Genomic DNA, 16,686 nt, shown 5'->3' with positions numbered 1-16,686 from the left:
ATTTATTTTCCACGAGATGATTGTACCGCTTTGTTAAAGAAAAAAAAACAATCATGCTTTACTTTATAAGAAAATGTTACACAGGATTATTTCATTTACTGTGGTCTAACAATATTCTAATTGTGGAGAATAGAGGTGACATAGCAGTGGATTTCATTTCTTTTATTCAGTGAAGTCAAATGTAATCAAACAGAGGGCAGACTTACAGTTTAAAACACATTAACCCAAAGTGAATGTGCACTTGCTTCAACAGTTTTAGGTGTGTGGTGGTGGCAGCAGTGTGGTTCAGAGCTTGCGAGAGCGCCATTGTTTCTCCTACACCAGCCTTCTCCTTTTGCAGTCCTGCTCCATCTGCTCTTCTAACATGTTGGAGGCAACACCCAAAGGAGACACTTGGTTCAGCATGGAGTCATCAGAAGCCTGACCGAACAAGGCCATTAGCAAAGCCACGCCGAACCCTGTGGCTCGCTCCCCCTGCCAAAACAAGTAAAGGGCTCGCATTTAACAACATACAGCACAGAGAGTCATCGACTGATCGTCCAATCAGAGCGCTGACTCAACGACGCCATTGAAAGCTGTTGGTACTCACAGCGTGAACGGGAGAGGCGATGTCAACGTGGACCCACACACCGGGCCAATCAAAGCCCAAGTGCGACACGATGAAGAGGCCAGCGCATGAGCTCTGAGCGTTCTCTCGATCCTGACAAAATGAAACAAGCATGAGCAATTTCAAGTCTTCCACTGACATACAAACATTTAAAATACAGTCAAACTGAAATGAGGGTGCACAATTTTTTTTAGTTTCTAATAATGGTAAAGATGAAAAAAGGCTTGCACGAAACACGAGTGGTATGTTTTTATTTTATGGTTTGCGTCAAACGCTTTGTAGTTGGGTTAGGATAGTGGATCTTTTATATATGCACTGAAAATGGTTTATCAAAAATTAAATATATAGAGAGCATCTATTTTGCACCCATTTTATCCATATTTAAAATGTGGCCGCTCCCAGGTGCACTGATTATGTTTTTGTTTTTTTTAATACTCACAGCCACTGAATTTTTCATGTCAGCAAGAGCAGAAGCGAATTCGGTGAAGTGCAGCTCGGGGCAGTAAACCAGAGGATGGGCAAGGTCGCCGCTGCTGCGCCCAGCACGCACGCACGCCGTCTCCCACTGCTCACTGTTGGTCATCACGGCTGCGTGGTGCTTCCCTGTGGAAATCCCCTACGCAACCAAACGCATAAAAAAAAAAAAAAAAGATTGTCATGGTTGACTTTGCAGACTCAAAATCAACCTTTATTTAATCAATAAAATAATAATTAAAAAAAAGGTTCCCCATACCTGTGCACCTGTCAGCGTGGCCATATCCAGAATGATATCGGCGGACAGATCTTTGCTGGCGTACACCACGCCATCAGCCAGCACCAACCTCCCCTCGGCATCAGTGTTGTTGATCTCCACAGTCCTTTAACGTCATTTAGAACACAGCTCAGCTCAAATGATCTGGAGGTCCAACAGCCTGAGAAACCCCGATTGACGAATGAAATGCTCACTTTCCAGAGTAGAGTGTATGGATATCATCAGGCCGTGTGGCTGTGGGTCCGACGGCGTTCTCCGCCAGGCAAAAGACGGCGTGGAGGTTATCCTTGAAGCCCTTGGACACAGATGAGAGCGGCATTTTGTCACCGAGGTCTCACGAGCGCTTAAGAGTCATGAAAGCGAGGGCGAGCAACAAGACAGCTGGACACCTTTCACGGGTGGCTCACCTGTTTGACGGTAGCTTGAAATGCTCCCAAGATGGCGGCAGCTCCACCGCAGTCTCTCTTCATGCCTGGCATTGTGGTCTAGACCAAAAGGGGGAAAAAAAGCAAAAATAAATAATTTAGTCACATTAATAATAATGACTTGCATATTGAAGAGAACATTTTTTTAAGTACCTTCCCCTTGATGCTGAGTCCTCCAGTGTCATACACGATGCCTTTGCCCACCCAAGCAATGGTTTGAGTGGCGCCATCTGGTGTGTGGCTCAAGACTGCTAACGCAGGAGGATTCTCAGCTGCCTTGCCAACACCATAAATGCCTACAAGGACAAAGCGAGGCATCAGTCTATAATACACAAATATTGCAATTAGTGTAATATTTATAAAGTAATAAAAATACTAAAACTCACCCCCAACTCCCAGGAAATATGCAACAATATTAGACTTTTTTTGCCTTCTATTATAATTGGGTCTTTTGGTATGTTCAAATGTGACAAAGACAAGCATTAAGAGGCATATACAGATGTGAAGATGAATTTAAAGAAATTATGAAGACTACAAACAATTTCCACAAACCAAATGATCGCCAAGATAATTACCTCCAAAGCCTTTTTCATTCAGTTCCTCTCCACGAATAATCATCGGAGTTATTCCAAGTTCACTTCCCACGGCTTTGATTTCCTAAAACACACACATAGGAGGCCCCTTTTAGGGTCTTGCGAGACTGACACGCACACACACTGCAGTTGCTGGTTTTCCTCACATCCAAGAAGTGGTCCGTGTTCATCTCGTTACATGGCGTGTCCACAATGCGAGCTGCCAGTCGCACTCCGTCTGCAGCATTGGAGAGACACTGGGGAAAAAAAAAAAAAGACGTGATTGACTGTAGAACTTCAGTGGTGTCAAATGACTCATTCTTTCCCCAATTTTAGTTATTTCATTGACTATAAAAAGTTATTAAAACCGTGGGTCAATATATTTTCACAAACCTAAAATATTGGTGAGTCCCCTTAGCCGTAATAAATGGCAGGGGGTCAAAAGAAATAAATGCCCTATGTGCACTATATGAAGAATTAGGATAAATAGGATGAGCACAATGCAGTCAGTACCTCAAGCTCAGCCTCATCCATTCGGTTGTTGTCTTGGCCGACAATCACAAACTCGACAACAACGTGTTTCTTCTCGGCCCGGCGCGAAGATGCGGAGCGGCGAGAGAAGATGGGGAACGCTCTGGAAATTGCGCAGGCCGACGCAAACACATCTGAGCGCTCACAGACCATCTACAGAGGAAACACACACACATCAGACATTTCCATCCGCTGTACGAAATATATTAGATCCAAATGGTAACTGAGAAGTTTGAAAAGGTTGCGGAGCAAATACTGACCACGATGCAGCGGTTGTTCCCTCCAGGCAGACACGAGCGGACTAGACGGGAGATGAAGTGGGCAGAAGAGGGGCTATTGTGCCTGCTGACCCGCGAAGGAATGGCAGCCACCGCTGCATAGTTGAGGTACAGAGGACAGCTGTCCGTGGGCTTGGGGCTCAAAGAATTCAGTGCAGCCTGCCAAATCTGAAAGAACACGACTGATCACTACTTCATTTTGCACGATAGAGCAGATACGCGGTGATTTTAAATTACAGCAATCCCTGCTACATCACGGTTTGTGCTTTACCGTCCCACTATAAAGCTTTTCTTTTTTTTTTTTTAAACAGAGCTTTCTGTACAATATCTTTGTTAACCATTACTTTTTGGTGATGGTTGACTTCAATTTTGGTCGTCTCAGTAGTCTAAACACTCTTCTCTGTGGTGTGTCAAATATGCAAGACATTTTAATTTTTTACCTTACTTGGAAATAAGTCGAATAACCTTTTGACACCTTGACGTGAGGTAATTATCAGAAATCCTTGATCACAAATCCATTTTTATAGCCCGTGTTACACAAGCAGCGCAGATTACTTCCATTACCCATTTTCACAGAACGGTTCTCCCACTTTTAAAAACGCAAAAAAAAAACTATCTAGACTCAGCATTTTCAACTCGTGAAATGACGTTTAATTTTATCGATATGGTTAGAGATGACATCATTAGACACGTGAATGAAGCAGCTAAATGACCCAGTGCGATGTAAAATGTAAACATTTAAGCCAAATGACATTTTTTTATAGTCAGTGATCAAGCGATCGAAAATGGGGCGTCTACACTACAAAGCGTTATTAAAGTGAGGTTATCTTAACGTTATCGGATGAGAGTGATCGGCTGGTGTTAGCCACTTAGGTTAGCTAGCCGTGTTAGCTAAGCCGTAGCATTAGCAAGCAATCATTGTCATTCACGTACACGTTACCTCTTTGCTGACAACAGGCTGGAGTTTGCCTTTGATTTGACCCCAGTCAATTTGCTGGAGGTTGGCATGCTGTCCGATAATCAGAATCGGGCGACTCTGTGGGTCGGAGTCACCGGCAGACGCCTTGAACTCCAGCACCACGTTCGCCATTTTTTTTGGGCTAGCTAATATGCAGCTAATATTTCGACAGCGGAAACATTGCCGACGACGGCAGCCGTGAAAGGACTAAAGAGATTAAAACGCGATATTATAAAAACATTTTAGTGGGTTGACATGAAAGGTGTTAGTTCCCTTTACGATAATAAATAATTACGAGGACTTCAACACACAGAAACGCGTTTAGATGATCTAATTCGTTTTTTAATATTATATAATACACTATCCATGTATAAATGCTTATATTTGTTTTATTTTTTAAATAATTATCCATATTTAAACTTTTTAAAAACTTTCTCTGCTAATAACCTGGCCTATCTGTGTGCATGAAAAAATGGGGAAGTTGATTAAAAAAAAAAAAAAGGTTTTCACAACTCTTTTGTCGTGTTGAAAAAAAACAGAAGAGGCAGCTTTGGGTAAAGTACAACATAACAGAGAAAGAAATCCTTCAGAATTAATGATGCAACATCAAACAATCATTAACCCCCGAGGCAGTGTGGCCAGAGTAAATAAAAGTCTAAAAGTTACAGAATAAAAACATCTGCAAATCTCTCCCCCCACACACACACACGCACAGGCACACACACACATGCACGCGCACAAATTAAAGTTAGCCAACTAAATCTAAAAGAGCAAATGGAAATCAGAGTCATCATCACATAGTACATAGTCTTTTTATTTCTCTGTTAAATCCACAGAATTTGAGTTGATACACTTTGAAATGTCACAAATAACTTTGTGGAAGACAATTGCTAACATGAATATTTTTTTTTAATTTACCTTCTTGCTTAAAGTGATAAAACAAACTGCATAGTTGTTATTAACGTTAAAACTAAGGGCATTTTTAAAACACAATATTTGCAGGATACTGTAAAATGTAAACATCCATATTAGAGTGCAAATACATTTAAACTACGTCTTGCATTGGAAAAATAAAAGATCACGTAAGTACAAGTTAACAATTACCAAACAACCCAAATTTATATTAATGTTGAATAAAATTGAAATGTTCTCCTGCTTATGTGGTTGAAATGTGCACTTTATACGCAATATATTTAAAAATTCTACTGAATGTCAGTAAATCTTTACAGTTTACAGTCACTTGGAGACGAGGAAATTTAGCTTTGGGATTTTCAGCCTCTGCTTTCACCTGTGTGAGCTGTGCGGTCTGAAGCTTATTTCAATAATACCAGTGAGTTGAGAAAACAAACGCATTGTTCAAATGATAAAATTGTTGACCAGCAGAGCATGTTTGATACAATTACAGCTGTAGAGTGAAATGGTTTGCAAGGTTCTTGTGCGTAAAAACATGTACGATACATTTAAGTATAAACCTTTCTCTGTAACCTCATTTGTTCTAGTGTCTTGCTTATTTACTATCAAACTATACTAAGACATACTACTATGCCCTGTTCAAAATGTGCTTAGAATTGCGCCACAGCATAGATGTACATGAGGTTGTTCCTTCATTTGATGGAAAAAAAATAAAACCAAATGAGCTGAAATACTTTCAAGCAAAGCGGATCCTGATGTAAGACTAATAAGCATCTTTAGTCTATGTAGTGTCTGCTACATCTTAATCACATTAGGAAATGCACTATCAGCGACGCAGACAACATGTAAACACAAACAAAAACATTTTGGTTTATAGCAGCAAAGGACAGAGAAATAGGGTTTCAGCCTATGTAAAGAGCATAAAAAACAAAAAACCCAGCAACTGTGGTTCAAGAGGACGGGTTGTGTTCTGTCTTCTATTTCTATTATGGTGACGTCTTCATTTAACCTAAACATAAAGTATGCGCCGTGCTTTAATATTAGTTTGCGTAAGGCCGAAGAAACGCTGTTAGAAAATGTTGCTGAAGTATAGAGGGGGGTGCCATGATACATCAGAGGACGCAATAGTAGAAACGCTCACTCAGTGAGACACTGGTGCAGGCAGATGGAGCTTGAACGGCCCTTGACGTAGGAGTGTCGCAAGCTTCCATTGGACCCGCAAGTAGCGGCGATGCCGCAGTTATTAAGGGTGGGGTTGAAGCAGGAGGCCGTGCTGGTGTTGGACTCTCGGAGGGGAAAAGGCTTCATGGTGGAAAGGATTAGCGCCAGGCAGTCGGCCACTTTTTTGTTGGGGGCGCAGGCCAAAGCTGGGGTGTGGCCTGCAGAGGGTAACAAGCCACAGTCGGAATAAGAAGAGGGTATATATGAAGGTAATGGTGGGGCATTAATCACTTAAGGAATCTACATTATTCTTTAATAATTCACTTACAATTGCAATCTGCAAAACAGTCTCTATCAACAGGTGTCAAACTCAAGACCCACGGGCAAAATATGCCCCTCCATTTATGTTTATGTGTGCCGCGAAAGGTAGCTTTCAAAATTAGCCATGAAAATAAAAACCCAATGCGGGAGCAATTATGCAGTCATACATTAACCAAATAGTAATAAAAAAAAATAATAAAAAAAAAAAAGGGGAAAAAAAAAGGACACTGCACCTCAAATTAATTTTTAAAAAAGACATTGCACATCAAATTAATTAAAAAAAGGGGAAAAAAGGACGCTGCATATCGTGAGCAAAACAAAAAAAAACATAATTGTAAAATATATTTTTTTCAGAAGACAATCTAGACAAAGAAAAAAAATACCAAGCATGCCGCTATTTTTTTTTTTTTATTGATATTGTGATTTAAAAATGACTTCAGCAATTATGTTATTTGGCCATTAAAGTGCACGTTCCAGCAAGATTTAAACAACAGAATCAGCGAGACTAATAATTCACACCGTTACAGTCTTTGTAGATCCTCAGTCATCTAGGGCCATGGCAATTCGCAAGGCAACTGGACTGTATAAGCGTTTATTGAGACGTGAAACGCTGTAACGTAGTGCCGCTTACCTTCGCCGTCCACAGCCATGACCGCTGCTCCTCTGCTGAGCAACACCTGCACAACGGTCGCCAGACCCTTCCTTGCCGCGATGTGAAGGGGCCTGGACGAGAAAGAGATCTCATTACAGAGAACTATGGAGGTGAGCTATTGATCTAAAATAAAATAAGATAACTAAAATGCATCATCATCACGAGTGGTGCCGACAGAAGAAGCCAACTCACATTTGGAGTGCACCGTTTGGAGCATTGATGAGGGAGTGGTCATTGATTTCTCCGAGAAGCAACAGAGCGCACATCTCGTGACCCTGTGGAATAAATGACATTGAAAAGTCGAGACGAGACGCTTCATATTTAAAAGACAAAAAGCAGCCTCGTCGTATTGTCCTCTTTATGGAATTCCGATGCAAACGTTAACGTATCACTGAGAGCCTAACAATTCATGCACTTGGGTTTGTGTTTTTTCACCTTAGTGCACGCTAAGTGAAGGGCTGTGTTATTATTGACATCCACCAGGGTCAGGTCTGGTTTCGCCTTGTGCAGCAAGAATTCTGAAATGAATTAAAAAAAAAAAAAAAAACATATTGACTTCTCTTGTGCAGTGACCTGTTATTAGGAGGAAACTGTATCTGCATGCAAAGAAAGGCTACATTCGCTGTCAACATGACTGAACTTGGAAACAGTGTGATGAGGAGGAGGAAACTGGTGACCGAATGACTCCAGCTGTGATTTTCTAAGTTCGACAGGAGAAATGTTTACGCTGTGAGTGGACACATACCAACAGCCATGGTATGGCCACAGTCAGCGGCAACCATCAGAGCGGAGTATCCACGGTGGTCCGCAGAATCGAGCTCTGCCCCCTGGGCAAGGAGCAGTTGGAGCCCCGTAACACTGCCAGAGTAGGCAGCCGCATGCAGCGGGGTCCTGCAGGCACACAACAGGGACAAGATCATGCAACAAAATTAGGATTGGAAGGTGATATTTACTCACGTCGACTCATTCATGATAATTAATTAGCCACATTGTTTAGAAAATACCTTCAGTGTGTTTTTTTTTTTATAAATCACACTATGAAAATCATTTTAAAATAATTAAAAAAAAAAAAAAACAGCAATGGAGGTTAGGAATGCTGAAAATTATTTGACTGAAATATTGAATATTTTTACCCAAATGTACAAACGCTAATCATGTTCATTGCAATAAAAAAGTACGACAGTATTAGCTGCATGGTTCAAGAAAAAGCAGAACGCACCTTCCTTTGGCATCACTAATTTTAACTATTTGAGGACCAACTGTTTTTAGGAGAAGTCCAGCAGCAACATCATGTCCTTTAATTCTGAAAAGGGAAAAAAATCTAAATTTCAGTCCACTCAATTATTTATTTTTCATTTCTAGTAGCTAAACATTTTTAATAGGACTCACAAAGCACAGTGCAATGGGTTGAAGGAATTTCCTTCCTGGTTGCCAAAAAGCTTGTTTTCAAGTAAAATGCATAAACACTTTTCATGACCTACACAAGACACAAATAGACAAATTATTTAAAAACAAACTTGCGGAAAAATACAGTTCAGAGAAACTACCATATGTTTCATGGAGAGTTTTATTAGTTTTACTTGGACTTGATTTTTTTTTTGTGAAAAAAAAAAACAAACAAAAACATGAGCAATAACAGATGGGAAGGATATTTTCACTTGGAATAGCCCGAGACTGTTTTGTGTTGTTCTCGAATTAGCAATGAACCCTACTATTTTAGTTACATGGAAAAATGTCGGTCTTCTCAAAGTCTTACCGTGGTAAGCAGCCCAGTGAGTGGGCGTGTAGCCGCTGTAATCCAACATGGAGTCCAGAGGGTCTTCTTTCACTGCAGCTTGTAGTAACGTGTGCAGTAGCTGAGTGTGGCCGCAGGACGCAGCAAGATGCAGCGCCGTCCTTCCCTGAGAGTCTCGACACAGCGCAGAGGCGCCATGTTCCAATAAAGCCGATATCAAGTGACTTTTACCCAGCACGGCCTGCGGGCAAGAACAGTGAGATTGAAATATTTTTTATAGAAACAAGGAGGGACACTTTGATTCTCACACTAACGTACAGCTCGATGTAAAGCAGTGAAGCCCTTTTTGTCACCGGAATCCGGGTTCGCTCCTTTCTCCAACAGGATGTGGACACAATCTGTGTGACAGCCCACAGCTGCCAACATAAGTGCAGTTCTGCAAAAACAAACAAAAAAAAGTGCGCAGTGTGTGAACAGTGTGCACAAGTTTTGTGCAATCAAACCTATCAGCAAGCCTGTCTACTATCTACAAAGGATTCCTTTTTACAACACAGGCGTGTGCATAGGACCACTTTACATCAAACTGCAATATAGTACTGTACAAGTAGACGCAATTATTTTAAATTTAATTGATCACTTCTTGATTTCCCATTAAAAATGAACTATATTCATTTTGTTTGTGAGAAACATGTCGCATCCTGAAGCAGCAAGTTTTTTTCTTTTTTATTAACTCCTATACATTAAAGTTTAATTTGTGCCATGACTCAAAATCCGCCTATTTCAAATAATCTTTCCCCATTAAAAGGGATAAAAATGCAATTAATCGGTTCCAGTCGCCCTCCAAAATGATTGGGAATGAAAAAAATAGCTGTGTTTAATATCGTGCTTTTATATAAGCCTACAGTAATCACACATATATAATGTCGACACCAGCTCTTTTTTTTTAAGTTCAATAGAAATTTTGCAGCTCTTTGTGGTTATGCACCTTGGCCACCTGGGAGCAGTATAATACTGAAATATGGATATGCAATACATGGAGAAAGTCATAACCCCTTTAGTAATTCTTCGTCAAGGATAAAGAATATATGCCCATTACTGTTATATTATCTGTCAACATGTGTAGAAATATCTGTTACTAAAAGGGTTATTACACCGTGGCATCAATGCTATTTGTTATTTCATTGATGGTCTTTTACCATATTTGTTAGCATGAGTACCTTCTGTGTGTCCCCCACTAGTCTAAACACTGAATTCTGATTATCACTGGAATAAGAACAAAGACGATGAATCCAACCATTTTCAGCCATCCAAGAAAGATGACATTTTAAGCAGCAGCGCCACCTGCTGTCGACTGAAATCGACATCAAAGTGCCCACGGCCCCTCATTGCAAATGTCATAAAACCAGGTGAGCTGTCACGTTTGCAATGCATCACTCAAGCCGCCACAGGATATCAATAATAAATAAGAAGCGACTCACTGTCCTCGTGCGTCTTGGCTGTCAATAATGTCAGCACTGTGTTCTCTATTCACCAGCAAAAGGAGACAGTCCACATGGCCCTCTTCAGCTGCACATGGATTAAAAAAAATACAATAAGGAAAAAAAAAAAAAAAGCATTATCCCGCAATAAAAATGAATTTGTCAACTCCAACCAGCAGCATGGAGCGCAGTCCTCTTGTGCTTCTGCTCCTTCAGCGCGCAGGAAGCATGGTGTTCCAATAGCACCTCCACACATGAGGTAAAGCCTCTCCGAGCAGCCAGGTGGAGGGCGGTTCGCCCCTCGATGTCTCGCACATCCAGACTCACTAACGTCTCACACAGCAGACGGAGGGCCTCACAGTGACCATAATACGCCTGTCAACACAACACAAGTGTTGCAACAAGGCAGTCGTCCGCCAACCACGAGTAAGATATCCGTGACGGATTTGCACTACTCACAGCTAAGTGCAGCGGACTAACAGGAATATTACTTTCAGCCTCTTCGAGACAGTTGAAAGAAATCACCAGGAGCTTCAGATAGGAAAAGAAAAATGTTAATGGACTACCTAGGGTATGAAAAAAAAGAGCAAAAGCGATCTTTGAAATCCAAAAGGTTTGCACTGACCATTTCCAAATGCTGTGTGTTGCCATAAGCTGCTGCATAGTGGACAGCACTGTAACCTTTCGTGTTCTTTACAGTTGGGTTTCCTCCGCTGTCCAGCAAATACTCCAAACACCTGAACACAAAATGCAACATCAAACTTCCGTTTAAGTAAAAAAAGGAAGCCCAATGATAATCTACGTCGAACATTCAAACATGAAGAAAAGTGAATTTGAAGTTTGTGGTGAATTAGTTTTCATCACGCAACCTTTTGATAACTTTATAAAAACATTGCCACCAACTTCCAGAATGATTATTTACGCAAATGCCTTGATGTGTGTAACTAATAAAATAACGCCTGCATCATTTTCTAAATTCAACAAATACCGGAGAGCATTTAGAAATCAGCCTCCTCAAGGATCATTGACTGACATAGGTAGTGAATTATTTATTTAAAAATGTGTTTCTAAAGTAGTTTACAAGGAAACCAAAATGAGGCTGAATTTTGATGAATGTGAATGACGCGACGTGACTTACAGAGAGGCTTCTTGTTCCTTTTCCACTCCGCAGTCAGAGCTTGTCTCCCCTCTGCAAAACAAAAATGTTGACAATTAATATTCTTTCACTTGACTATTAAACTGAAAGCATGTCTTTTTTTTGTCGTGGCTGCAGCCTTCACCCGAACAACGTGTGTGATGCAGCAGCGTAGTGTAGAGGGCTGCAGCCCATCAGGTCTAACTCGTTGATCTCCGAGCCGCCTCTCACCAGCGTGATTGTACATTGACTGTTACCGTTGGCTGCGGCGTAGTGTAAAGGAGATCTGCCGGGCAAAACAAAAACAGGAAATGGCTCATCATCTCGGCAGCTACGCAGCATAAAATCGTATTTTGTTTACCTCCCCAAATGATCCTTCACATCCAGTTCAGCTCCACTGTTTATCAACATGTTAAGACAGTCGACATTTCTGGCAAAAGCACAAGAAAAAGGGTCATTTGAAACAACCTTTCTCGGTCAACTGTAACAAGTGTGTGGGTGTGTGTGTGTGTGTGTGTGTGTGTGTTACCCTCCAAATGCAGCTGCATGCAGACAGGTCCTCCCAAGTTCATCCTGCGTGTTTACATCAAATCCAAAGGATGGTGTCTGGCAGCTCGTCGGTGAGTGCACAATGTTGTAATACTGGCCTATATCACACACACATACACGCAAAAGAGTAAATGTTTGAAAGTGAATGCCACTAAATGGTTAAAGACTATTTTATTCATCAGACTATTTCTCACCATTTGTGAGCAACTTGCGACAGCAGTCTGAAAAGCCGTAAAGCGCTGCCAAGTGTAATGGAAGCATCCCGTGGATCCCCTGTCTGAAGAAAGTCACATCATCTATTACTGTATTGTACAAATAAAGCCTTGAAATAAATACGCGAGGAAGACAAGCACAGAGCGTCCTGGAGGCAAATATATACGTCTTTGGTGGCATCGTCAGAATCGTCAGACAACGTGGAAATGTATCACAATTATGAAATTCTATGATAATTTACGAGTAGAATAAGTCTCTTAGAAGTTTAATTCAATTTAGAACATTTTTCGCCATTGGGTGAACATTATTCAGGCTTGGAGCTACGCTGCTTGACTCCAAATAATTTCCTCCTATGGTTTTACTGTCCACGACAAGTGAACTTGGCGTCCATTTTTTTTTTAACAATAAGTCGAGAAAAGTGGGATGTGAGGATTGTGCCCAACACTAGCCAGAAATTTCCACCCTGTCAGCAAGTTTACATATTTTGCGGTTTGCATGGACATTGCCTACTTGTAGTTAATTGAAATTGAATTAAAAAGTAAATAAAAATGGAAGATTTGAATTTCTTCGAACAAGGGTGAACTTTAAGTACAGCATGCGAGTACTTTTACCACCTCTGTAATTAATATTTAATAGCGAGTCAATTCATGGGTTGTCATAATGTCCACATTTTGTCCAAATAACATAATCTATTTTTTTTTAGTAAGTCAAAATAAATCTTACCTGGCTTTGTCGGCACCATTAGTCAGCAGAGTGCTGATCAACAACTCTTGACCAAATCGGGCTGCAACATGAAGAGGAGTGTTGCCGTTTATGTCAACACAGTCAATTTCACCACCTGGGCAGGTTGCAAAAAACAATCATGTGATGTTATATTTTCATCCACGTAGCATGCCACAGAGACAATGCCAACGTTTTTTTTTTTTTTTTTTTTACCATTTTGGATGAGAATCTGGGAGCCTGTAAAGCGGCCATGCATGGCAGCCATATGCAAAGGGCTCGTCCCTTCTTTGCTCTGTTGAAGAAATGATTTTCAATGAATTATAAGCTTTGAGAAGATGCGACTTGAATTATTCTCTTTTTATTTTCCGCGTTTACCTGCATGTTGACATCAGCCCCATTGTTAATGAGCAGCTCCACACACAGCACCCCACTGGAGGAGGCGGCGGCCAAGTGTAGCGGCGTGATGCCATGGTGGTTGGGCTGGTTGATGTTGGCGCCACAGTTGACCAGCTCATAGGCGACAGATTCTTGGCCCGTCTGGCAGGCCATGTGGAGCGCCGCGTTCCCGAACGTGTTTGGGTCATCAGTCTGCAAGGCAGGGGAAAGGGAAAAAAAGTCACTTTTCTGTTGGTTTGCAGCGAGTGGAAAAACAGTACAATGGAATCAATTCAGATAAAATTATATATATCACACATTTTCGGCTTTTTGGATCATATTTCAAGAAACAAATATACCTCCACTCCAAGACCCAAAAGATATTTGACCACATCTACATGTCCACTGATTGCTGCAGCATGCAGCGGTGTGTAGCCACGTTTGTCTTTGCATGTCACATCAGCACTGTGAGACACCAGCATCTTCACAACGTCCAAATGTCCTGGAAAAGGGGAAGGGAGGAATCACAATATTTTACACATGCCAAACACATTGACTTTTTTTTTTTTTTTTAATAAATCAAGCCAGCCACCATTGTGTACCGTATATAAAATCTCACTGTTGCATGGGTCTGGTTTCCGATTTTAATTAAAAAAAAATAGCTATACTGTGTACTCAAATTGATTTACAATTTGCTCATAACTTTTAGTTGATAAAGTGTGAATATGTTTAACTTCTTAGGTGCTTTGCTTTATGCTCCCTCTGTACCATGTCGATAGATTATTTACATTCCTGGGCAATAAATGGCTGCCTGCTATTATATCTATTTTAGAGTTGGGAAGTGATAAACACCAGTGTGGCGAAGGATGCAACAGAAGTGTGAACACACATAAACGGAGCTGTTTACTTGGGATCACATGGTATTAGCAGGGGGAAATAAACAGCCCCTGGAAGCAAGGGTTGTACTGCACACAAGTTTTATTTATAGTTGCTGAGACTACAGTAACCTTTGTGTTTAAATAGACACGGGAAGGTTTACACAATTTCCTTCCAGAAGGTCTCAGATTTTTCACTTAAGAAAATGCCTGTAAAGGTGATTTTTTTTCATAAAGTATTCTTCTGGTGTTCAGTTTGCCGTATTTGCACAATGAGCAAGACACAATTTGACAATGAATCGCAGGTTATTTTTAACATTTGTGTCTAAACCATTTCAGCATTCTGTCCAAATTTTCAGTCAACAAGATCACCGCCACTTACCGAGATATGCAGCCCAGTGAATCGGCTGCCTTTCCTTTTTGTCTTTACCGCTAGCGTTGGCACCCTTGTTGAGAAGCAAGTTCACCATCTACAGAACATAATCAACAGTTTGAAATAAAAAAAATGTACTGTGGACAATGATCTAAATTAAGAACGAGCCCCTTGATTAACAATAAACAAGCACACACCCGTGAATGTCTTACCTCTCCGTGTCCGCTGTGTGCTGCGTGATGCAAAGGCGTTCTTCCTGAGCGGTCATAAACATCTAGGCTGCACACATGAGGTATCAGCGATTCAGCACAGCCTGAAGCCCAGTTTGCTGCAGCCATGTGTAGTGGTGTGTGCCAGAATTTGTCCCGTGTGTTGATCTCTGCACTGTGCTTTAAAAGTAGCTCCACAGCTCTCTGAAGAGAAGACGAAGGAAAAAAATACAAATCAAGAAAAGTCCAAAGAAACAATTTGTACGGCATTCCTTGACACAGTCTGATGTAAAGGATGAGCATACTTCATTTCTGGAAGCAGCTGCTCTGTGTAAAGGGGTCAACAACCCCTGGTCCTTAGCGTTGACATTGGCACCTGTTAGAAAGAAAAACAAAGCCTTCAAAGCGAAGTGATTTAGGAACACTCAATATTTCAACCTTTACCGGCGGTGATAAGTAGTTCCATAATGTGAATGTCGCCAAGGTAGGCCGCAGCATGAAGGGGTGTGCTTTGTTCATGATCCTGTGTAAAACATTTTGGACGCATTATACTAACAATGCAACATCACACACACACAAAAACAAACCAAAAAAGAAATAGTGGAATAATATTACCAATGAATTGACATCCTCTCTATGGCTTAACAAAAACGTCACTTCTTCAGTATTTCGGCTGAAAATAGCCTGGACCAGTGGACACTGCAAGAGTGATTTTAAATGTAAGAAGAATAACAAACATGAGAAAAGACCAAATCAAAACCTTAAGGGAAAGGAGAATTAGCTGTGAGTATTCAAAACCAGAACCACAAAGTCGCTATGGCCCTGCAAGACAGTTGTGTAAGACAGCAGAAACAAAAAAAAGTGCCGCAGCAGAAAAGACAGATCATCACCACAAACGTTACTACGCAAATCGCAATTCAGACGACTTCAGTTCGGTGTAGCGGTTATAATAACATCGCCGTGAGCCCGTTAGCGAACTTTGCTCGAAATGTCACCAAGTCAATCGGCTGTGTTACAAAGTTAGAAAACAATCACAATTTCAGTTAGCAAAACACTCTGCGTGTACCTGGTCCTTGATATCTCTGCACTCCATTCCTCAATTCTGCGGTTCGTTCTCTCATTCGGACCGTCCGTGCATGTTGTTCAAAGGCAGCTCGTTAGCCTCGTTAGCGAGTTAGTTTATGCGGTGTGGACAAAAGTCTCGCGAGAGGTCGCACCAACGTGATGACAGGGTTGAGCGTAAAATATTTGTGGCGTGTATCCAAGCAGATGAGCTTAAAATATTTGTGGCGTGACTCTAAGCAGAAGTTTTACCTCTAATAAAAATGACCACATATTGCAGAAGTTGAATATTACCTTCACCATTGCAATATTACGGAATTCGCAAGTAGGTTTACACTCAATTTGGGTATTGAGTATTATCATTAGTACAAATTTCACAAGCCTTTAATCGTATCCATCTTCCCATCCATAAGTGACAAGTTCAAAATCATAATTGTCCAAAGACAGTGCTTGTTAAAAGATTCATAGCTGTGAATGCGTCCTGTGGCTGACAAATCGCTAGCCCAAGCTGGGATAGTTTAAAATCTTTCTGTGAAGTCCACGAAATCCCGCTATGCCTGTAAAATGGCACATTTCCACCCAATATTTCTGTCCCACGTTAAATATGGCAACAATGCCCAAAGATTCTGGGATAGGCTCCAGCACCCCTCGTGACCCTAGTGAGGAGAAGCGGTACAGATAATGGATGGATGGATGTCTAATACGACTCAAGACCCAAGACGAAATTAATGTTAATTGGTCTATGACCAAAACTACAATTAAGGATCTTAGTCTACGACGTTTGACCTGGC

At 41.1% G+C, this 16,686-nt stretch overlaps 2 protein-coding genes across 2 annotated transcripts; both read right to left on the bottom strand.

Annotated features, from left to right (window-relative positions):
• Positions 1-147: 147 nt before the first annotated feature.
• On the bottom strand, positions 148-4,316 carry npepl1 (aminopeptidase like 1). The gene is made up of 12 exons (XM_088307946.1): positions 4,105-4,316; positions 3,147-3,332; positions 2,869-3,039; positions 2,523-2,612; positions 2,359-2,440; positions 1,937-2,079; positions 1,766-1,843; positions 1,553-1,653; positions 1,341-1,464; positions 1,047-1,223; positions 590-700; positions 148-474 (listed from the first exon to the last, which is right to left on the bottom strand). The coding sequence occupies exons 1-12, from the start codon at positions 4,252-4,254 to the stop codon at positions 316-318; spliced, it is 1,572 nt and encodes a 523-aa protein (XP_088164072.1). The 5' UTR covers positions 4,255-4,316; the 3' UTR covers positions 148-315.
• Positions 4,317-4,915: 599 nt separating this feature from the next.
• ankrd52b (ankyrin repeat domain 52b) lies at positions 4,916-16,473 on the bottom strand. Its single transcript, XM_088309101.1, has 28 exons — positions 15,900-16,473; positions 15,449-15,532; positions 15,278-15,356; positions 15,139-15,209; positions 14,837-15,037; positions 14,634-14,721; positions 13,736-13,878; positions 13,377-13,589; positions 13,215-13,293; positions 13,002-13,116; positions 12,260-12,342; positions 12,046-12,163; positions 11,878-11,946; positions 11,662-11,802; positions 11,520-11,570; positions 11,007-11,118; positions 10,841-10,912; positions 10,555-10,756; positions 10,382-10,469; positions 9,222-9,339; positions 8,925-9,144; positions 8,558-8,645; positions 8,388-8,471; positions 7,914-8,059; positions 7,604-7,686; positions 7,361-7,443; positions 7,148-7,239; positions 4,916-6,413 (listed from the first exon to the last, which is right to left on the bottom strand). Exons 1-28 carry the CDS (start codon positions 15,924-15,926, stop codon positions 6,172-6,174), a joined length of 3,192 nt encoding a protein of 1,063 aa, XP_088165227.1. The 5' UTR covers positions 15,927-16,473; the 3' UTR covers positions 4,916-6,171.
• Positions 16,474-16,686: the final 213 nt, after the last annotated feature.

This window comes from Idiotropiscis lumnitzeri, chromosome 11 (genome assembly GCF_059441095.1).
Source record: "Idiotropiscis lumnitzeri isolate Australia: NSW breed Sydney's pygmy pipehorse chromosome 11, RoL_Ilum_1.0, whole genome shotgun sequence".
In the NCBI taxonomy this organism is placed as follows: domain Eukaryota; kingdom Metazoa; phylum Chordata; class Actinopteri; order Syngnathiformes; family Syngnathidae; genus Idiotropiscis; species Idiotropiscis lumnitzeri.
The sequence above is the reverse complement of the archived record's forward strand: the minus strand, read 5'-3'. Positions and strand labels throughout refer to the sequence as shown.

What these genes read in the sequence shown, in the direction of transcription:
- ankrd52b (XM_088309101.1), bottom strand. Translation starts at nt 15,926, where the DNA reads ATGGAGTGCAGAGATATCAAGGACCAG. An exon ending in TCACTGGGCTGCATATCTCG is followed by an intron (nt 13,879 to 14,633) that starts GTAAGTGGCGGT and finishes CCCCTTTTCCAG; the next exon opens with GACATTTGGACGTTGTGAAG. An exon ending in TGGCCATACCATGGCTGTTG is followed by an intron (nt 7,687 to 7,913) that starts GTATGTGTCCAC and finishes AATTCATTTCAG; the next exon opens with AATTCTTGCTGCACAAGGCG.
- npepl1 (XM_088307946.1), bottom strand. Translation starts at nt 4,254, where the DNA reads ATGGCGAACGTGGTGCTGGAGTTCAAGGCGTCTGCCGGTGACTCCGAC. An exon ending in AGCCTGTTGTCAGCAAAGAG is followed by an intron (nt 3,333 to 4,104) that starts GTAACGTGTACG and finishes GTGTTCTTTCAG; the next exon opens with ATTTGGCAGGCTGCACTGAA. An exon ending in TCGCCTCTCCCGTTCACGCT is followed by an intron (nt 475 to 589) that starts GTGAGTACCAAC and finishes TTGTTTTGGCAG; the next exon opens with GGGGAGCGAGCCACAGGGTT.